This window comes from Ceratotherium simum, chromosome 8, assembly GCF_057802395.1.
Source record: "Ceratotherium simum simum isolate JZ-2026a chromosome 8, ASM5780239v1, whole genome shotgun sequence".
In the NCBI taxonomy this organism is placed as follows: domain Eukaryota; kingdom Metazoa; phylum Chordata; class Mammalia; order Perissodactyla; family Rhinocerotidae; genus Ceratotherium; species Ceratotherium simum.
Window position 1 is genome coordinate 4,505,165 of NC_141907.1, and position 22,866 is coordinate 4,528,030.

General features: G+C 54.2%; 1 protein-coding gene across 2 annotated transcripts in view; it reads right to left on the reverse strand.

Annotated features, from left to right (window-relative positions):
• The window catches only part of SORCS2 (sortilin related VPS10 domain containing receptor 2), a 512,852-nt gene that overhangs the window by 291,718 nt on the left and 198,268 nt on the right, over positions 1 to 22,866 (reverse strand). For both annotated transcript variants that reach the window (XM_087434882.1, XM_087434881.1), the window contains exon 2: positions 20,697 to 20,764. In XM_087434882.1, the coding sequence (XP_087291008.1) occupies positions 20,697 to 20,764 (68 nt within the window). The remainder of the gene's footprint in view (positions 1 to 20,696; positions 20,765 to 22,866) is intronic.

Sequence of the window (22,866 nt, forward strand, 5' to 3'; positions counted from 1 at the left end):
TCACTCAGAGGTCTGCAGGGGCCTGAGCTGCACCCACAAAAGACCTGTTCTTCCCTGACCAAAAGGCCCTAAGTAGAGCCTCATGCACCCCACGTGGACATGGTCGCCCATAAGACTACCCTCGAGACTCAGACTGTGTCAGAATTCTCCTCAGGACATCTAGAATGCTCCAAACCCAGGCTCTAGTGTAAAGAGGCTGTGCCAGAGGCCACCAGTGTCCGATGCTCACTATACCCATCACGCTGGGCCCAGAAACGGCCCCACATCCCCGCTCCGGTCACCACCGAGACCTTCCTTATCTGGGTGGCCCAGCTCCCATGGCCTCCCCCAGGAAGGCTGCCCTTGTTGCCCCACTGCTCTGAAACCCCCCAGATTCACCATGTCCCCACTGTCATTGGGGGCCAGGCCCGATTCAGCACGATGGGACACTTCTGGAACAGACAGGGAGTCCTGGCAGCCATGCAGCAGAGCAGAGAGTGTGCAGGCACATTCGAGCCCAGCTTTGCCACTCACAGCTGTGTGACCTCGGGCGAGTTAGTGAACAACTCGGAGCCTCAGTTTCCCTGTGAGTATAGCGTGGATCATAAAGGTACCCCTCCTATGGGATCTGTCCGAGGATTAGCAAGGAACCGTGTCAGAGCTCCACCCGGGCTGGGCACACCCAAGCCGCTGAAAACTTGTTATTGAGTTGACACCGACCTCCTCCCTGAGCTGACCCACTGCAGCTTCCTGCAGCTCGGAGAACACTGGGAACCCGGCCCCAGGCCCACCACCCACGTGGCCTGAGTTCACCAGCTCGGCCTGAAAGAGTCTGTTGGTCAGGGGACCACCGATGGCCTGTCCTGGATGGTCCCAGAAACGCCTGCCCGCCAAGTCAAATCTAAATTATCAGTTGACTGGGAGAATCTGATAGACACGGGGGTGGGGGTAGCGGGGAAGGGGGCGGAGGGGAAGTGAGGGAGAGACAGAAAGAGGAAGGGAGAGAGAAAGAAGGAGAGACAGAGAGAGAAGGAACCTTCCCTTCTCTGATGAAGGATGTCTGAGTTTCCCTCCAGAAAGCGGCGTCTATGACACTTTGCAAACACGAGCTGCCCTCGGGTAAGCGGTGTGTGCAGGGCAGGTCCTTTCAAGAGCTGGACGTGACCCCTGGCTGGTGAGGCCAGCGCAGCCTTCGGGCTCTCCACCGGCTCGGGGCCACCAGCCAGCCCCAGTTATTCACTCACAATTGTGGGGTAAGATGTCTCAGGAACAGCAGCCTCGACCCAGAGAGTTCTCTCCAGGACACACACGGGCCCTGGCCTCCACTGTCCACTCCGGGTCTGCAGCCAGTGCAGCCGCACCCGGGGGCGTCTGAAGGGAGAGTCTTCCTCGGGGGAATGCGCGATGACTAACAACCTGTGGAGACTGAAAACCGCACTTTCTGTTCCTGAGGCCCGCGGGGAAAGGACCAAGGGGTACCCCTCTGGAGGCCTGGGTGCCGGGCCTGACTCTACAGGACTGGACCACCTCCCGTCCACGCCTGTTTCCCTTCTGTAAGGGGAAGAGGTTGGACTAGATGGGAACATAGCACATACACTCCCAGGGTCCAGGGGTCGTGGACAACGGCCGACCCCAGGCCCTTTCTAGGGGGCAGTGTGGCGGCCCTGGGAGAACGTGCCCCACTGTCACCCTTTCTTCAGCTCCTCCAGGGGTCAGAACCCCAGGCTGCTCGTTGGAGAGCTCGAAATTCTTGAATGCTGACAGCTCAGTAACATTATGCTCAAGTCCTCTTCTGGCCAATCCAAACAGCCTGAGATCAGGCCTGACCTATTTGATGCCTCAGAAGGCTTGAATGTTTCTTTCTGAGCCCTCGCCAAGCCCAGGGAGGGACTGGAATCCCTGTAGGCCCTGATCAGGAGGGGATTACGTATCAGGGAGCCACCTACTTAGGGCAGTGGGAGTGGCCGCCAAGTCAGGCGAAGTTTCCCCACTCCCAGACCAGTTTCTCAGGCTGACCTTCCCACAGGGAGGGACACCTAGGAAACCACAGACAGCAGAAAGGGAGAGAGGTGCCTTCCACAGAGATGGAGAGAAGCTGAGGCCACTCGGGCCAGTCCTGTGGGACTCCGCAGCCAACGGTCACTGCACAGTCATCGAGGGACAGGGATGGGGGGCATTCGGCAAAACTGAAAATGTAAGGATCTTGCATCGCTGTGCGGATTGTCGGCGATTTTAGTTTAGAAGAATCTGACACTCTGGAATGTGAACGAATGAAGACAGCAGGAGAGGGGTCACGTGCATTCCACCTTCACCTGCCCACGCATCCCCGGGGCCCCCAGCAGCCAGTCCCACAAAGGAGGCCAAGGTCGGGGGAGGGGGGTCTGTTCCACCCGCCTGCTGATCCCACACTCAACATGGGGGAAACAGCGCCCCGCCAGCTCTCCCAGGAGACAGCGCCTGTACCTCCAGGAGGTGGGAGTGCTAGGCCTTCTGTTTCCCCACCTAGGTCAAAGGGCTGTGTAGACCAGGATTTTGCAGCCAAGAGGCAGGGCCAGTGTCCACACTGGGCGGACAAAGACAGAGAGGCCAAGAGAGGCAAAGGGACATCTTGGGGTCACGTGGTGCTCTGGCCTGGATGTCCAGGATGTCCTGAAGACAGAGAGCTCTCCGATCCTTTCTGTCCTTGGCGTTCCCCTGTTAGAGGGTTTTCTGAAGGGAGATGTGCTTCTTACCCCATTGTTCAGAAGAAAGAACCAGAAGCCGAGTCTGACACCTCAGCTCCCATGACCTCCTCCTCACACACAACCAGGAAAAACGGGGGTGCCAGGGTTACCAGCAGCCAAGGGTCCCCGGAAAAGCCAGCAACATGCCATCTGCGCTGCTGGACCAGCAGCATCCTCCCAGCCAGCTGTTCGTAGACCCACAGGCTCCTAGAAGGCTGGAGGACTCTGGAATCTTCCTACACAATTGTGCACTGGCAGCACCTTGCACCCCTCCCACCAGCTGGCTGGAGCCGACGGTGCACACCTCCTCCCCACTCTGTCCAGTGACTTCACGTTAGTGGCTTGAAATCAGCCATGGGGGAGAATTTACACCATGGATGCTGGCAAGCACTGCAAATCAGGGTTTTTCCTGGCGTCCTGCTTGTTAAACATTTACCAGCATACAGCACACCACTGCTCCTAAAGCTCCAGAATCCAGGCAGCTGAAGAAAGCCTTACGCCCCGGAGATGACCACCGGGCAGCTCAGGTCTCCCTGAGCAGACTCTGCCTCAAGACAGGCCCGGCGCTGGGTGAGGGTGGGTGCTGGTCCCAGGCAGGAAACAGATCCACCCACCACCCCCCGCACCCCACTCGGAGCGGCTCACAGACCAGCCTAACAAAACATCCAGTCTCTCTGCCTTCAACTCCATGGGCAGACCCACCGTGCACCAGGCGCTGTTCTAGGCACTGGGACACAAGAGTGGACCACACAGGCAAGGTTGCTGCTCCTTCGAGCCTGCGGCTCCTTCAAGCCTGCGGCCTAATGAGGTGGAGAGACAAGTAATATATAAATAAATCATACCAATGCTTAGAAATGAAAATTTCATTAAGATAGCATCATTACAAATAATGCATTTAAATCCTGAGAGATTATGATCAACGCAACAAAGAGGCAACAGCATGCACTAACAGCGTCTAATGGGAGGGCTACTTGAGACAGGCTGTCAGGGGTGGGGGCTCTGAGGAGGTGGCATTAAGCTGACCTCTGACTAAGCGGAGCCTGGCATGTCATCCAGGAGAGAGACGATGGCAGCACCGACCGTCATCCAGGTGGGGACAGGAGATGGTGGCAGAGCCTCCAGACCCCTCGAGAACCAGGACTGTGGCATAGTAACTTGGCTGTCCCCACTGCCCTGTGGAGAGAGACGCTGGGCCTGTGGCTGTGGAGACCACATTCGCTGCACAGAGGACGCGGGGTCGATTCGGTGGTCCACCCCCTCTACTCTGCCGTCGCCAAGGGCAACAATGCTGCTGAAGAAGGATGACGGTGACGTCACAGCCCACATCTCCTGATGCTCCTGTGAGCCAGGCATTGGACCCAACAACGCAGGCCATACTATTACCCCCATTTTACAGATGGGGTAACCTGGGATCAGAGAGGGGAGGTGACTTTCCCAAGGCCACACAGCTAATAAGACAGAGCCAGGACTGGAGCTCATCTCAGGTCTGAAGGCCCATGCTCTCAGCCCCCTCTCATGAGTCTTCAGGAGAAGAGAGGAAGGGATGGAGAAGCTGTGAGAACAGGGAAGCTCTTGGGAAACGCATGAGGAGGTGGTGCAGGGTGGGGGCTGCTCCCTCTGACGCAACACAGAGCCCAGCGCCCTCCACGCGCCTTCAGCCAACAGCCTGCGTGGGGACCCAGCAGGATTTTAAAGATTTTATTTATTTTATTTTTTGCCCCCAAAGCCCCAGTAGATAGTTGTATGCCATAGCTGCACACCCTTCTAGTTGCTGTATGTGGGACTCGGCCTCAGGATGGACAGAGAAGTGGTGCCTCGCTGCGCACCCGGGATCCGAACCCGGGCCGCCAGCATCGCAGCGCGCGCACTTAACCACCAAGCCACAGGGCCGGCCTGGATTTTAAAATCAAATACCGTTTGGGCCAGAGAAGGAGCAGAGCAGAGGTAGGGTCCCCGAGCTCCAGGGAACTGGAACCGGCCTGACGCTCCCTCTCCAAGGGGGAAAGCGAACCTGACAGCAGTGATGGTGAACACTTGCCGGGGGCCGGCCCCTCCCTGGCTGGCGGGCCAGGGACCCACTGCAGCTCTGTTTGACTGGCGGGGTTTGACAGACGGGGTCTGAGAAGAGGCCCCAGGACCACGTGACTCCTGACTCCCCCCGCACCCCCCGAGGATGCTCATTGTGTGACCTCAGAGGCCACCCTTTCTCTAGCACCTGTCGCCCTGCCCCTCCTCCCCAACAAGGCTCACACAGTCTCCTCTGCTACCCGCAGTGTCCATGGCCACCCAGTCCCCATGAGGACCTCTGCTGTAGAAAGGCCGTCCCTGGACGGAGTCCCAGATCCCAGCCTCTGCTGGCCTCCACACCCCTGCCTCCCTCCAGGCCCCACTGTGCACTCAGCGTCCCACCCAACCTGTTCCTCAAACTCGTCCCACTCTCCCTCCTCCTGGACTTTGCATGGGTTCTCGTTCTGTCCGAAATACTCCCCTAATTGTGCTCTAGCTGGGGTGCACTCTGAGGCCTCCATCAGGGTCCGTATCCCCAGGGCAGCCAGGCTCATCCCCAGTCTAGCTCTGTTCCTTTCTGTGCTCTCCCGTGCACTTCCCCCACGACGGACAGCTCCTCCGTCACCGTGCAGGCATCGCCTGGCCACCTGTCTGCCTCCTGGCTAGAACGTAAGCCCCATGGGAGCAGAGGCCGGGTCTCTCTCCTTCAGCTCTGACTCCCAGGTCTAGGAGGGCACCTGGGACAGGCTAAGTGCTCAGAGAAACTTGCTGAAGGAAGGGGGTGGGGGCAGGAGGGTGATGGGAGGAGGAGAGAGGAGTGACGGTGTTTCAGTTGGGTGAGGGCTTCCGCTAATGGCACGGCAGAGCACCTAGTAGGCACTTCATACTTGTCTGACTATGTGAAACCTGCTCCGAAGCTCAGCTTCTTCCGGGATCCTTCCAACTTTCCACTGGCTTATTCCTACGTATGTTCCTGTGCTCTCAGCTGCAGACGCACTGAGAGCACCCGAGCCCCTTGGGGCCCCCCAACCCTTCCCCAGAGCCCTGGAGCCTCCACTGAGCCCTCCCACCCAAGGCTGGCTCCGGGCCCTCCTCCCGCTCACTCCCCACTGAATTGGAAAGGGCTACCCCCTCTCTGAATCTTCCAGGACTGGTAGTGGCCTGAGGGCAGGGACCACGGGGAACAGAGGTCAGGAGTGGTGATGGAGGTCAGGGGTCACACCCAAGAAGAGCAGCTCCTCGCAAAGCATCCCCCAGGACCTGCTGCCCCTCTTCAGCAGAGCTCTGGGAGGACACAGACCCACTTACAGGTGGGCAAATCGGCTCAGAAACAGCCAGTGACCTGCCTACGGTCACTATAAGGCCATTAAGGTCACCTATAAATGGCAGAGCTGGGACACCCAGATTAGGTGCCCATAGTTCTCCCTAATATAACAAACATTAGTCTTTACCCCAGAAGAAAATAACATTCATAGCATAACAATAACAGCTATGCGTCTTGGACCTTGTGCCAAGCAAACTTCACCAAGAGGCTGGACTCAATCAGGCAGCGCCCTTTTGCAGCCAAGGAACCAGGGCTCAGAGGGGAGGAGCGCCTGTCCCCGGCTCCAGTAATGAACAGCTGCGCGGGAACCCTCGAAGCCACTCGCCGCGGGCACATTCCCCGGATGCTACTCGCCCTGTAAACAGGTTTATGGCTCCATCCTTCAAAGCACACTCAGGCGAGGTTTATTACATAATAGAAAACAAAGACAGTTTTCTCATATGTTTCCCACTCAGGGAGTTTTATTAAAATGCAGTAAATCTCCAGGGCAGAGTGAGACTTGAATGCGAAGGGCAGGGGACCTGGCTCTGGGCTTCTGCAGATGGCAGGGATAGGAGGGAGGGGGCGCGGGCTGTGTGTGAGGGAAGAATGTGACATTTGGGGTCCCCCCAGACTCAGCCCCTCCCAAGAGCCACAGGGAATGGGACTCTGCTCTCATGGGGTCCCGGAGGGCAAGGAGGAACAAGGCCTGCAGTCCAGCATCTTGTCGAATACCCCATCCCTGCCTCCGTGCTCCGCTTTGCCCGTTGGCCTAAGTTGTACCTCCCAAGACCCCGAGACTGCATCCTCCCTGTCCCCTCCACATGCTGCAGCCGTGTGCTTGCCTGGATCCACAAACCCACACAGAGCTCCCCACACCTATAGGATAGAGTTTGATGCTCTTGGGCTGACACGAGGCCTCCTTGGTCCAACCCTCGAGGGACTCACCAGCACCCTCCCACCATCCTCTGCCCACCTCACATTTTAGCCACTCCAAGCTTCTCAGGATTCCTCTCACACCAGGTGCTTCATGCCTCTGTGTTCTTTCACATAACATCTCCTCTGTCTAGAATGTCTTCCCCCTGCCTGTCTGCCCGGAAAACTCCTATTCGTCTTTCAAATCCCAGTTCAGACATCGCCTCCTCTGATATGCCCAATTACCCTCTCCTGTGGTATCCTCAACACTAGATGTTGGTCCCCCATCAGTCTCTTCCTCTCTGACAAGTTTGGTGTCTCATTCACGGCCAATCCTAAGACCTGGCAAAGTGCTAGCACAAAGAGGATGCTCAAGAAATGTTTACAGAATTCGATCATCTGGAAACCTGTCTTAATATCTTGTGTTCAATCTTGGTGCCCCAGTCAGGCCTTCAACTGGCCAAAGACACAGAGACAACCTAAGGGCCACCATCTCTGGATGCCTTCATGCCCTGTGTGGTCAACAGAATAATGGACCCCCAAACATATCCACATCCTAAAGCCTAGAGGTTATGCATATGTCACCTTATGGAAAAAAGGGACTTTGCTGATGTGATTAAGTTAAGAACTGTGAGATGGGGAGATTGTCCTGAATTATCCAAATAAACTCAATCTAATCACATGGGTCCTTACAAGGGGGAACCTTTCCCAAGCTACGGTCAGAGAAAGAGGGGAAAACAAAAGAAGAGGCAGAGAGAGGCAACACTGCTGGCTTTGAAGACACAGGAGGGGGCCACGAGCCAAGGAAAGCAGGAGGCCTCTAGAGGCTGGAAAAGGCCAGGAAAAGAATTTCCCTTAGAGTCTCAGGAAAGGAATGCAGCCTTGTCAACACCTTGATTTTAGCCAGTGAGACCCATATCAGACTTAGGCCCTCCAGAACTGTATGCTAATAAATTTATGTTGTTTTAAGCCACTAAGTTTGTGGTAATTCATTTCAAGAGAAAATGAATAAATCCTGTGTACCAGCCTGGCTGTTGACCATGGCATTCTCCCATCCCCGGGCATTTCCCGGCCTCTGCACCACTGCCTCACTGCTCCCACCGCCTAGATTGCCTTCCCTTGCTTCACCTTCCCTCCTTCTCCGCCTGGTGAACTTCCATTCATCCTTCAGAACCCATTTCCAAGGTCCCTCTTATGGGAGCCTGCCCCAGCATGCCCTGGGGTAGGCCTGGGCACCCCATGCCCTGAGGCTCAGCTGTGCGTCACAGCGCACATACTGTAGGGCTCCATCTTGGACTCTCTGCTCTCCCACAGGTTGATGCAGTCCTGGATGGCAAACACCCGGGGTTCTGTTCATTCTGAATCTTCAATGCCTGCAGCATGCCTGACACATTGCAGGACCTCGGGAAGCAACTGTAAACGACTGGGGCTTGGGGTGGCCAAGGTCAGAGGCCTCCACCCACTCACAGAATTTCCAGAACAGGTGGCCGCAACCCTGTCCTGCTGCCGAAGGCTCTCCTTCCGCTGGAGGTAATTCGCAGGAAAGGAGGCAGGTCTCCTCACAGTTCCCTTCTTTCCTCTTGTCTAAACGGCTCTTTAATTTCTCCACTCCCCAGTACCATCAACACAGCCTCGGAGACAAACCCTGCACACACTCAAACACACGTTGAGATCCCGGTACCCTGTAATCCGATATGCAGGAGAGAAGGTCCACGCTTCAGAATTCATCCCAAGAAAAGAATCCGAGATGGGGGAACAACAAACACACAAGGCCATTCAGCACAGCCTTCTGTCCGTCCTCACGTTAGTGAAAACTGACAATGACGCAGATGTCTGAAATGAGGATTTGGTTAAATAAATAACACCTCCTTCAGCTGAGAGTGCGTTATACGGCCACTAAAAATAGTGGTTTTGAAAATATGTAGGAGCGTAGGAAAATGTTGAATACATAATATTAAATTGGGATTCAAAATTTATAAAACGTATATATTTGCATCATAAAAAGACTAGTGAGGATATTCATCTCAAATATTAACAGTTGTAATCTCATAAAGTGGGTTAACACGGGATTGTTTTTATGCCTCATTTATTTTATAGTTTCCAAAATTTCTACGATGATCATGTATTATAATTTTTAAAAATAAGGTATTTTTTAGGGAGAATTTTCTGGAGATGAATTTAGCAACACCCTTATCAAGAACATTTTTAAAAAGGGCTAATGGCATCATACAGCGTCCTGTCTTGAGGAAATGCGAGGGATTACCACTGAATTCGCCAGCGGTGCTTTGTGGATTTCGACTCAGATCAGCAAACCCCTGGGCTCATGTCTGCTCCAGAGTTTCCAGGTGCAGAGAACAGAGGAAACCCCAGATCCCAGAAGAGATGAGCAGGGGCTGTGGGCGAGGGTCTGGGGGAGCCCAGAGGAGGCGCCTGGCCCAGCCGGGGTGGGGGTGGAGCGGGGGCATCTGAGCACAGCAGGGACAGGGGACAGGGGAAGCAGGAGAGTCCTTGAGGAGGCTGCTGCCAAGGCCCATTGGGGGTGCAGAGGCCTGCAAGGGCATCCCCTGCCAAGGACAGGGTGTGGGCAAGACTCTAGAGGGAGAATCCGCAAGTGTCCCAAGGACCAACAAGATGGTTCTTGGCTAAATGCAGGCCTAAGAATCAGATCACCTCAAAATTCACAGGCTGCCCCTCCTTGTGAGCATCTGTCTCCTGTTTCTCAAAAAGCATGTGAAATGATCACATGGATTGGGGAGCTGTGCTGTCCAAATGTACAGGGTCGCCTGCATGGGCTGGGCCGTCATCATCGCTGAAGAGAAACCAGCTCTCCCTGCAGACAGTCGGAAAGCTAAATTCAGAACAAGCACTCGCTCGGGGCAGAAGCTGCCAGGGCCATTTGGAAGAACCCAGGAACCTGTGGACTTTCTGCTCGTGTCTGTTTTTCCCCCGAGAACTCTTCTAGAGCCTGGGGGTGGCCTCTCTGGCCTGCAGCAACAGAGGCAGAGGAGCAGGATGCAGGAGAGGGAGGGAGGAAACCACCGATGGCACAGGACATGTGCATGAGTGGAGGCGGGATGTGGCTCCCTAGGGGTAGGTCCCACCCGGGAAGCCAGGACTTGGGCCTGACTAGGATGAGACGGCCAGAATGTTCCCATCACCTGCCAAAGCCGGCAGCTGCACTTCTAGAATGCAGCCTTGGGTTACAGAAGGATTTTTGGTATCTGCTGCACATGGATTTGACAGAGTTTGGCAGGATGGATGCTGCGGATGGTGAGGCTGAGCACATGTGAGAAGCCACTGTAGCCATAACAACATGAACCGTACTGTGTAGGGAGAGCTGCCCTGGAAGAGAGGGAGACTGTGGTCCCCAGGACTGGGGCTGGATCTTCTTCCAGAAAGTCTTCCCTGACTACCACTTCCTCTACTCACCAGAATGGAGGTGTCTAGTGCTTCCTTGGTTCTCTCAGTCCCATACCATCATCATGGGTTGTTTGCTTATCTGTACTCCCCACAAAACTGTGAGTCTTGGGGGTCATTTACCAGAGCTTACTCAAACTCAGAGCCTGGATGGAGGGATGGGGGTTGGATGGATTGGTGGATGGATGGATAGGTGGATGCCTGATGGATGATGAATGGGTGGATAGAGGATGGATGGATGGATGGATGCATTGGTGGATGGATGGATAGGTGGATGCCTGATGGATGATGAATGGGTGGATAGAGGATGGACGGATGGATGGATGGATGGGTGGATGGATGGGTGGATTGATGGGTGGATGGATGGACAGATAGGCGAGTGGGTGGGTGTATGGATGGATGGATGGATGGATAGGTGGATGGATGGATGGATGGATGGATGGATGGATGGATGGATGGACAGATAGGAGGATGGATGGATGGATGAATGGATGGACGGATGGATAGATAGGTGGATGGATAGATAGGTGGTGGGTGGATGGATGGATGGATGGATGGATGATGGATGTATGATAGATGATGAATGTGTGAATAAGGGATGGATGGATGGATGGATAGATGGAGAATAGATGGATAGATGGAGATGAAAGGATGAATGGGAGAGACAGAGGGAGGAAGGGAAGAGGGAAAAGGAAGGGAGAGAAGTTCAGTAGGCAGAGAAGATAGTCACCACCAGTGACAGGAAGGGGTCCTCAGAGGGTGGGACAGAGGGAGCCAGGACCTGAGGAAAGGCAGGAATTGGAGTCAAGATGGAGGGAGAAGAGGCTTGGGGGCTAGGGACGCTGAGGGATTTCCTCAAACTTCTCGTGACCTCTCAGCCACCCTAGATCTTGTCCCAGGGCATTTTACAGGCACCTCAAGACCTCGGAGCCTGACCTCATCAAACTGTTGATTCAAATTGAATTACTTATTGAATAGACTCAAACCCTGAAAGCTTTTAAGTAAGTGCCTCTCTCGATCTCTATCTGCTCCAAGTCTTGTTTAAATCAAACTCAGATCTCCACGGTGATGATAAGGCAAACACAGAGCAAGGTTGGCCTTGGGAGCAAGGATGCAGCTGGTGAGAAGCCAACCAGACACTTTAAGGTAATGGACTGAGGAAGGAAGTGGACCTCTGACACCTACTAAGTGCCAAGCGTTTTCCGTGCGTTATCTGTTGCCATCTTCACGAGTAACCGCGAGGCCTGCGCTCAGGCTCATGGCACGGATGAGGCCCGGAGAGGTCGCACAGCAGGGAAGTTACGGAGCCAGAACTGAAACCAAGATCCCTCTGGGGGCACAGACCACGCAGCAGCATGGCCCACAGAGAAATCCCAGAGCCTGCGATTAGCCCATGGGTAAAGCTCACAACAGTCTGGGGCTTCCTCTCTGAAGTCCCCGCTCCTGTCAGGCCACCAAAGGGCAAAGCATATCATGTGTTTCATTTTCCCACCTGAAAAGTGTGGCTGTGAGCCCCCACGTTATCTCGCTGTAAGGCCCTACTGGCACAACAGTCCTTTGCTGGCCCTGACACTCAGGCCCCTGAGGGACACGCTGTGACACACCCACTGGGGCTGCCCATGGGCTCTGCACACAGCTAGGCTCTGTTCATCTCACCCTGAGGATGGATGAGCTGTGTGGACAGCCCCGCCCCCGGGTGGTCACCCTCCGCAGAGAAGGACTCGATGCTTCTTCATATCAGTGAATATCAGGAGGGCCGTGATGGCCGTGGTTTGACCACTCAGATTCCTCAGACTCTACATTTGCAACACACCACGCTGAAATCCTATTTGTTAAAAAAATGGAGCGAGAGGGAGACACCATAGAACATAGACCCAACTCTGACTTTAAATAGAATGGTGCGGCAACACAGCCACATTCTAGGTAAACAGAAGTGATGTGAAAATCTCAAATGCCAGCCCTGCTGGAACACAACATCTACAGAACAGAGCTTCCCAAAGTGTGTTCCACGGAAAAACCCGTCCCAGGAAATGCTCAGCAGAACAAAAATAAAATGACACTTAAATATTAAAATCTATAAATAAAATAAAAATAAATAAAATAAAATTCAGCAAATAAAAATTAAATTAAAATTTAAAATGAAACAAAATTTAAATAAAATAAAAATTAAAGATTATGGCGTCAGATGAGATGGAGAAATGCCACACAACCTTCTCCTGGAGACGTGTGATCTGTCCTGACGTGTTAGACTCCAACGAGTCCCGCTGCAAAGAAACCTGATTGATTTTCTTCAACCTCAGTATGTTTACCAAACTTATATGACCACAAAACATGTATTTTCTGGAAACACCTATGACCAGCTGTGATATTTTCAACTGCCATTCAGCAGACGTTCACCCCCCTCCACTCCCCGTGCCCCCGCTGACTGCACCCCCCCCCCGCCCCGCTGGTGCTGGGCTTGACGGCGTGACTTGCTTTGGCCAATGGAATTCTAGCCGATGTGATGTGAGCAGAAGCCTTAAATGCGCTCGTGTGGATGGGCTTGGCCCTTGAGCTCCAGTTCATGCATGAGAAGAACACGTCCTGGTGGCCCGGCCCCCCTAGGCTTGGGTCCCAGAACAAACACAGATGGAGCAGACCCAGGCCAGCCACCTGCAGCCTGAAGCGGAGCTGCCCAGCCAAGCCCAGTCCAAGGCCGCCAGACCACAGCCCAGCAGGGCTGTGAGAACAAGCGCTTGGTGCATGCTGCCGAGTTTGGGGGTGGCTATCACACAGCTTTATTGTCACAATAGCTGACTAATACACAGAAACACTCTTCTAAGAATCACACTTTGAAGCATAGAAAAAAACATTCCTAGGAAGAACCGTTCTTAGAAGGTGTTGGGAAAGAATGAACGGCACGTGGTACGAGCTCGAGACACATTCGGAGGACACGGGTCTTAAAACAAAGGGTCCTTGAGAGGACTTAGGCTATGTGATGGAGAGGCAGGGTTTAAGAAAAAGTTCAGCAACCCAACAGAAAAAGATGGGCACAGGACATGAACAGGCGAATCCCAGCAGAGGAGACCTGAATAGTCAACAGACAGAGGAAAGTATGTTCAGGCTCACGAGGAATCACGAGAACGCAAGAGAAAACAGCAGTGAGCTACACTCTCACACCCACTGGAATGCAGACGCGTCAAGTCTGATGACTCCAAACGTCCGGAGCAGCCGTCACTGGCAGACAGAGCGGCAACAGGGAGAGAAAGAGGACCGGAGACACGTGTGGACGCTCCTGCAGCCCCGACGGGAACAGCAGACTCTGGGGTGCAGAAGTCGTGGCATGCCCGCAGCACAAGAAGGTGCAACTCAACCAGCTTACGTGTGCTCCACGGATAAGTGAGCAAAGCAAAACTGGGAGTAGAAATCAAATTCCAAAAGGCAGCATGGTGCCACTTGTATCAGTCTTTAAAACACGCTAAACAGTAGAACGTACTGACTGTGGACAGACACACATGGGTACTAACATATCAGGCATACTTGGGGATGACCCACGCCCATTCCAAGATGGTGGCTACTGCTGGGTAGCAATGGCGGGGGTGGGGGGAGTGGGGAGAGAGTTAGGCTTGACCAGAATCTGTAACAGTGTATTTCTTTAAGAGCTGGAGATCTCAAACAGAAAAAAATCAACATCTACTACAGCTAGAGAGCCGTGTTGGGCTAGACGGGGCTCTGCTGCGGTGACAGCCGAAGCCCTAAATTCCAGTAGCTTAATGCATATTATCCCTGCTCACCATCCACCGGCCCAGACTGATCATACGACCCCAACGTGACCGCAGTGGGGGCGGGGAAGGAAGGAAGCTCCTGGATTACCTGCTGAGCCCTGGCTTGTGTCTGACACACGGGTACCTGGGCATCTATGACGTTCTGTGCTTCCTGCATGTGTTAAAGATGTCGTGATTAAAGTGAGGACCCCAGCCCACCCCAAAAGAGGGGATGGGATCCCCCAAGTCACTCTGAGGGCAAACCTGAGACCCACCCCACCCCCAGTACTCCGAGGTTGCCCCGGCTGAAGGTCCTGTCCAGGGTCATGTGTGCTGACAGAACTGTAGGGCTGGCATGGCTTTCATGCCATCCTGGTTCAGGGGTGGTGCAGGTACAGTGTCAGCTGGGTTGTGGGACTGGGGCTGGCACTTCAAATCCATTCTGCCCGACAGCCAAGCTCAGTGTGAGGTCGCAGACAGGCCCAGGGGCTGCGACACAGAGAGGGTCAGCACATGGAGAAGGGGACCAAGTCAGCTTTCTCTCCAGCCCAGAATGCTCCCAGACCCTCTTGCTCTGTCTGACAGCATCGCAGCCAACTCTGTGCTCCTGGCCCCCACGCCCCGCCCCACCCCGGCTGGCCCCACGGAGGTAAAGGGTCTTCTAGGTCTCAGCAAGGTTTCCCACACCACCATCCATCCATCCGTCCATCCATCCATCCACCATCTGTCCATCTGTGCATCCATCTGCCCATCTGTACGTCCATCTGTCCATCCATCCATCCATCCATCCATCTAATGCCCAGCATCACCTCCTGTGCCAGTTGTGTGCTAGGTTGTAGGCATCGAGCAATCATCAGGTGGATCCAGGACAGATCCTCATCCTCAATCAGAGTGTGTTCTTGGAGAGGGGGGAACCATATACAAGAATTCCCACACTCAACTAGAGATGTGATAAAGAATGCCTGGCGGCTACTTCTCACTGAGTGGTGGGGTGGCCTCTTTGAGGAAAAGAGGTTTATGCTGAGACTGAATGTCCCTGAGGAGCCAGTAGCTACAGTCAATGCCAAGTGCACTGCGGGCAGGCAGCCACACAGGCACAGGCCCTTACGTGGACCGAGCTGGGCATGGTCTAGGTTGAGCCAGCAGGCTGGTGTGCTGGAGACTGAGGAGGAAGGGGGAGAGTGGCAGGAGCTGGGATGGGAGTGGGGTAGAGGCCAGCGGGTACAGTGTCTTTGCAGGGGGTGTGGCTTGGATGTTATTCCAAGTGCATTGGGAAGCCTCACTCCTAACCAGCCCAACTCCTGGCTACTCTAAGTGTGGCCCCTGGCCCAGTAGCCTGGGTGGACCCCGGGAGCCTGTCAGAAATGCAGACCATGAGACTGGAGTGCCAGGGAAGTCTGAGAAGTGCTCTAACTCAGCCCCTCCTGGGGACTTCTGAGAAATCCCACACTGAGGCCACGTCTTCCAAGGCAAGGCCTGGGCAGTGGTGTTTTTTAAGAGCTTTCCAGGTGACTCTTACTACCTCCTGCTGAGGACCCCGCTATCTACACATGGGATGCTGCTCAACCCTCGATGGCTTGCTTTTACCTTTTTTAGAGCATTTATGAGACAGCTGAGCCTCACTGGCCATTCGGGATCCAGCTGCAGAGACACCAAATGGGCCTCTCAGGACCCCAGCTCAGGCTAGCCGGCAGCACCCTGCAGCTCCTGAAACTGCGCCCCGGCCGTCGCCCAGAACCAGCCAATGCGCGTCTCTGGGGTGGGACACGGATGCCAGGCACTGCTAAGTGCCACTCGGAGTGGGCTCCATGGACCAACAGATCAGCATCGTCTGGAACTTGTTACAACTGCGGAGGCTCAGGCCCGCCCAGACCTGGGGTCAGAATCTGAGCTGTAACCAGACCCCCGGTGATTCCCAGGCATCCGAAGGTGGGAGAAGCCCTTCTCTAGGATGTGGATCTTCAACTGGGGACCATATCTCCCTCAAGGCGGCCAAAATTGGTTCCGGAGGGGTGTGAAAAATCTTAATCTTTATGTATGAAGCACAAATCACACACGGAACTTAAACAGAACTACAGTTACGGGCGGAGCCGCTATCAGGAAAACAGGGTCTAGAAAGGCAGGAGGGCTCAGGCGGCAATGGAAAAGCAGTTGCTCCTGGTTTTCAGACTGAACGTCCAGCATCCCGGGAGCCCCCTCAGCTCCTGCGGGTCACCCGATCAGTCTGAACTTTCCAGCACCTGGCAGTGCGTGCCCCGAACCACGGGAAGAACCTAGTGACATCCTCCCGCAAGACAGACGTGGAGCGTGGGGGGCCATCTACAGAGCATTTTGTTGCTGATTTTCACATTTCAAACACTATTTCTCTTTATTTTAACATCGCTACAGCTCTGTCATGCAGTAGACACATATTGCACGTGAATGCCTCAGAGGCGCCACGAGCGCCTGCGTTCTTCTACACTGGTCACAGCAGCTCCTGGCTCTGCCCACCGAATTCCCCGACCTGGGCTGGGACAGGGAGGGTCGGGATCACAGCTGGCCACGAGGAGCCACCGAGGGCGTGTGCCTCTCAAGTCCCTGGAGCATTGTAGGGAGTGGGGCCTGGAGGGGGAGCGAGGAGTGCTGGGGGTGAGCTGGGGAAGTCTTCTGGGACCCCATGAGGGTAGAAAGGCGGAGAGAGAGCATGGCTGAGGGGACGGGGAGACGGGCACAGATGCAAGAGCCATTCAGGAAATCGGATCCAGGTGGTATCACCAGAGTTTGATGAAGGACTGTGCAGTGAGCTGAATGGTGGTGACAAAAAGATCTATCCATGTCCTAACCCTCGGAGACTGTGAGTGTGACCTTCTGTGGAAAAGGGGTCTTTGCAGATGGAATCAAGTTAGAGATCTTGAGACGAGATCATCTTGCATAGCCAGGTGGACCCTAAATCCAATGATCCATGTCATTATAAGGAACACACAGAGGTCAGACACACAGGAGAAGGCCACGGGAAGACGGAGACCGAGATTGGAGTGATGCGGCCACATGGAATGCCCCCAGCACCAGGATCTGGAAGAGGCAGGAGGATCCTGCCCTAGAGCCTCAGAGGGAGTGTGGCCCCACCCACACCTTGATTTCAGACTTCAGGCTTCCAGGACTGTGAGAGAGTCAATTCCCATTGTTTTAAGCCCCCAGCCTGTGGTCATTCGTTCCAGCAGCCCCGACACGCTGGCACAAACTGGACGTGCGGGCAAGGGCAGGGTGGGCTGGTCTGAGTGAGATGCTCCTCTGGTTCCCATTGGTCCTGGGCGGCTCTGGGAGGGGCGATGCAGGTGGAGGACCAGCTCTATGCCTTCCAACCCCTGATGCCAGATAGCGATTTTCCCAGCAGGGAGGGGCTCGCTCCCTCCCCACCCCTTCTAGCACTAAATCAAAGGGTCCCAGAGGCTGAGTGGAGAACACCACTGACCCAGAAGAAAGGGGCAGAGGGTTGGATCATCGAAGCCGGGAGGGAGCCGCTGCTGACATGTGGCCCATGAAACGCAGGACAATTAAAAATGCATTCAGCTTAGATTTCGGAGAGCCACTTCCAGAAAGTAAATACCATACTTGTCATTAAAAATGTATTTATTGCGATTACGCAGGTGAATTCTTGGGAGGTTCAGCGCACGTTCAATAAGTATGTCTTTAACAACCCCATTTAATCCGTGTTCTCCAGGCTCGGGCACTGCCAAACTCCTGCCTACACGGGCCTTAAACAGCAGACAAAGGGTGGGGTGGCATCCCGACAAAAGACCAATGGCAATCTTTACACTTCTGAACAATATTCACACAAGTCCCCGAGTAGAGAGGACATAACGCGCTCGTAAGAGGAAACGTGATTAGTAATTAAACACTAAACTGCTCACTCTCACTAGGAATCAAAGGGATGCAAATTACAACAACACTGAGGTCTGTTTGGGCCTGTTAGGTTAGGAAGCTGTACAAAAGCCGTCAGAAAGAATACCGGCCAGGAGGCAGGGCCCCGCCCCCCGTGGAGGCTTGCTTTCCTCCTGAAAAAGAATTCAGTGCTGCAGCCATAAATCTGCTCACACTCTCTGGCTCAGGAACGCAACTCCCCAAGATTCATCCCAGGGAACAAAATGAAAAGGAAAACTGCAGGCCTAAATTTTTTATGACAGCATCACAGCTAAGTATTAGAAGGAATCAACTTGAGGGGCCAGTACACGGCCATAAAAAAATGACGATGCGGGCCCCGGTGCAGCACGGAGAACAGGAAACGCGAGATGTGTGAAAGAAAGCAGGTTGCACAACGCGATCCTGCGTCTCACTACATAAACACGTCGGCACACAGGAGAGAAGATAAACAGAGACAGTAATTGTGCCCCAGGGTGGAGGCAGGGCTGAACTTTCTTGAAATGACGAAGGCTTTTGCACGTATTTTTGATAAGAGTGAAAACGTCTGGGTACAGAGACAGTGATGAGAAAGGAGCAGGGAACATTAAAATCTGTTCCTTTGCTTTGAAGAAAACTAAATTTAGACTGTGCACCGTTCTAGGGACGTTCATATGTTACCTCATTGGGTCCTCACACCCTTGCACTCAAGGGTATTTTATCTCCACTTCACAGGTAGGAGACTGAGGCTCTCGGGAGGAGAAGCCCCGAGGTGCAGCTCTGAGGTGGGTGGTTTGGCCTCTTGGCCTCCCCGCCTGCTTCTGAGGAATTCTGAGTCTGGAGCCCGTCAACAAGGTGCACTGGATCCCCCACCCTGGGGCTGGTCCAGGTCAGTCGCACCCACCACCATCCCCACAAGGACCCCCAGCAAATTTTAACTACACCCTCAACTCTGTCGGTGTGAGCACAGATGACACCAGGAAGGACCGTTCGCTATTCAAACAACGTTTAAAAGACTCTCATTTCCTCGTGGCCAGCCACGCTGATTTGCTGCCAGAGTGGAGGAAACCTGGCATTCGGGATGGATCAGCGAGTGCTGGTGAAGGTCGCTGGCCCTTCAGTGCTCGACTGACACGCAGGAGTTGGGGCAAGCGAGGTAGCTGAGGACTCCTGCCTGGAGGAGGAGACTCAGGTGCCTCTGCCCACTTTGTAGCCGAGGGGACCTGTCCTTGGCCCATCCGCCTAGTAAGAGGGAGCCCCTCCAGGGGCCGGCCCTTCCCAAGGAGCCTCGCCCTGAAACCACTCCTGGAACGTAAACCCTCAGACAGCGGCCCAGGAGATTTCACTGAACTGTAATGCTCATGCCATTTTCCGCTCTCGCTCCGAACAACGAACGGCCTCATCCAACCCTGGAGCGGTCTTTTTGAGAGCAATCCTCCTAAGTCTCCTTGGTAGATGAGCTGCTGCAAGGCACGAAATTACACTCTACCAACACACAAAGTCATGGGGGTCCTGGCGGGAGGACATCTGTTCTCTTTGTAGGAACGTGGCCCGTCGCTGACTCCTTCTCTTGAGGCTGGAAGGAACTGGGAAGCAGGCGGGAAGAGACTGGGAGGTGATTCCACAGCTGAGAAGGGCTGGCTGGGACAGGTGCTTTTGTTGGAGGGCGAAGAAAAACTCAGGGCAGCGTGGGAGGCTCTGTCCCCAACCTTGGCCTCACTAGCACCACGGGTGACCAAGCCGGCTGGCCCCAAGACAACACTGCTCCTTATATAGCAAAGAAAGGACCCAACTCTGGTTACCACGTCCACAACTTTCCCAGCATCACGAAAATCCCTCAACAGGAACCAACAGAAGGAACCCTCAAGCCCCTTAGCTAACAGCAAAGCCAAAAGCCGAAAATAAATCAACTCAAGATGGTTGCACACAAATCAGGAGTCTTGATCAGCAGGTTTTAGTATTTTTATGGATTTCAAATAGAAAAATGAATTATTACTTGAGGAACACATCTTGGAAACCAAAATGGTTGAACACTCCGAGAACGCGGAGCGGTGAGCGGGGCACAGAGGAAACAGAATCCTTGCCTGAGAAAAGCTTTGAAACCCAGCCCATGACACTGGGCACCTTCCTTCCCCCTTCCTGGGGGAGCAGATGTAAATATTGAATGATAATAACCGAAATGGTTTCTCAAAACCTGCTTCTCTCCCACCTCACTTAAATCATCAAAGGGCTGCCTAATGTCCTTAGACTGAAGTCACATCACACAGAGAAAGAGATATCCCCCGTCGTCGGCGGGTTATTTATTTACCAAGCTCTTCGGCTGAGCCAGGAAGAAAGAAAAACGCCTGAACAATGAGCGGGCTCTGTGTATTTCGTGGCCCCGGGAGCTGCGTCTGAAGTTCAGAGCACAAGCGAAGGGAAATTGTGCACTGACCTGAATTCACAATGCGAACCCTCTTCCTCCCTCCGGGGAGCAGAAAAGGGAGAGAGAGAAACAGAAAGAAAAGGAAAGAAAGCAAAGACGCTTTCTGATCGGTGTCAGCTCTCCGGCGCTGCCCGTGCCCACTGACAAAACTCTTCATTTGCTTTCAACTTCTCCTGTGTGCATTTTCTAGACAAAGAAAGGTCTGCCAACTCACAGGGGCCGCTCCAGTGGGCATTCGGATCTCAGCCCTCAGCCTCGGGAGACGCACTGGGGTGTGAGGAGAAAAGCCCACCCTCGGGCTGACTTACCGCCACAGGGAACTTTCCAGAACCTTCCCCATGTCTGCATGGTAATACTTCGTCAGGATCAAGATCACCTGTGATGGCAACAGAAAGAAAGAGGCAGAAGTCAGCGTGTTTCAAGGTTCTCACAGAAGATATGATGACACCCCCAGCCCCCAGGATTTGGGGTCTCTCGAGTGTCAGCTGCCCGGGGCCTTTCCCCGTTGGCATCCCCGGGGGCTCCGGCCACCTGGCACCAGAGCTCAGACACGGGCCTTGTTTCTGCTCTGAAAACTCGCTTCTGCTCTTCAGACTGACTTTGGGAACATCCCAGTCCCGTGAGGTCCACCCAGTAGCTGCCCCTCGCTGGGAACAATTCAGACTCAGCCCTGGACAGTCTAAACTGCGGTGAAAGGGACAGGGAGGCGGTGGTCCCGGGGAGAGTAAAGAACCCATCAGCAAGGCTTCTGAAGATGGCGCTTTGTCTCCACCGGCACCTTCAAGAGCGACCTGAAGCCCAGCCAGAAACAGCCACTGGGGCTGCGCCCAAGACAGGAGCAGGCCCCGGAAGTCGCGCTGTCGCGACTTTCCTGGGAGCGGGCTGAGGGCAGAGCCGATGACAGTGGGCTGGGAAGGCCGAGAACAGCCGGGACAGCTGGAGGCGGTCCATCAATCGTCGACGGCGCGCACGCTTTTTTTTGTTGTCGTTAAACAATTTTCCACACACACTGGGCCGTGCTTAACAAAGCTGTTTTCATAGCCTGTCTTGCAGAAAAGACGACTGTTTATAAAAATGAAAATAAACGTGTTTAAGAGCACCCAAGAGTTCTTGGAAACAAACGTACAAACAACAAAAGAAAATGGAGATTGGCCCGCCCGGCGGGAAGAGAGCCTTACCGCCCGTTACCCCTCTAGCCTCTGCACTTCCCGCACGTCAAACTGAATTTCACTCACTGCCAGGTCCTATTAGCTGCTCCCAACACTCCTGTTGCCATGGGAACCCTGGGAGGCAAAAGGGAATCCCCCTGGTTCCCAGTGGAGCCGTTAGCCTGGTTAATTTGGGGTCACCACACTGGCCATGCCCAAGCTTGGCTCCTTCACGCCAGCAGAACTTTCTCCGCTCTCGATCCTTGGGGGCGTGACCGCTGCAGACACAGTTTGGCTGATCTTTCTTACCCTGGTGATTAAAGCAGGGAAGATATGAGGGGGATGTCAACCGAGCCCAGACGGTGTGCATTTTAGAGGTAGCGATGATTAAAAAAAATCGAAGCCTCGTCAGTGCAGGCGGGATGGCCTGGCCTCGCTCGGGAACAAAGCAATTTTTTCCTGCAAGGCTCTCAGGCCGCCCGAGTCAGGCCAGAATCCTCTGATGACGGAGGAAGGCAGGCAGGCAGGCAGAATGACAGGGCCTGAACGCGCGGGAGACAAGCGTATTTTTAACCTATTGATTTATATTTTATAGTCTTGCTGTTGCCACAGGGGATTTCGAGAGCTGGAGTGTGACAGCTGGAAGAGACCTCAGAGTCTGTTTAATCTGGTCCCATCCAGTGTGGAATCCTCAACCCCACATCCTCATCAAGCACCTGCCATCTGGGCTCTGCTCACACACCTCGAGAGACGGGGAGCTCATCCCCTAATGTGGTGCTTGGGTCCTTCTGTGGGCTGAGCTCTGTCCCCTAGTAACTTCTGCCCACGTGTACTAGATCTGCCGCTGTGGACGATGACTGAGCCCACTCCCTTCCACAGAGACTCTCCACTCACACTCACCCCCCTTCGTTTAAGCTCCAGCCATTCTGGGCCTTCACACAAGCTGTTCCTCATCTTGGGACCCTCTTCCCTGCCCCTCACTCCTAATTCCTTGGTTAATTCCAATTCAACTTTCAGATCTCAGTCCAATTGACACCACCTCCAGGAAGTCTCCCAGACTCCTCCCCTGAGTTCAATGCCCTCTGCATACTCCCTCTGATCCTGTGCTTCCTGCCCCCTCAACACAGCTCACAGGGTCTGTTTCTACCGCTAGACAACGAGCCCTCTGAGGGAGGGGACTGTGTCCTGTTCTATGTCCCAGCACTGGGCACAGCCCCTGCTATACAATGAGCACTCAACCACGTGTTGAGAAATAAGGGTGGCGTTGCCAAAGGAACAATGATTAAGGCCACAAAGCCAGGCAGAGGCGAGCACCCTGGGCAGGCCCCTC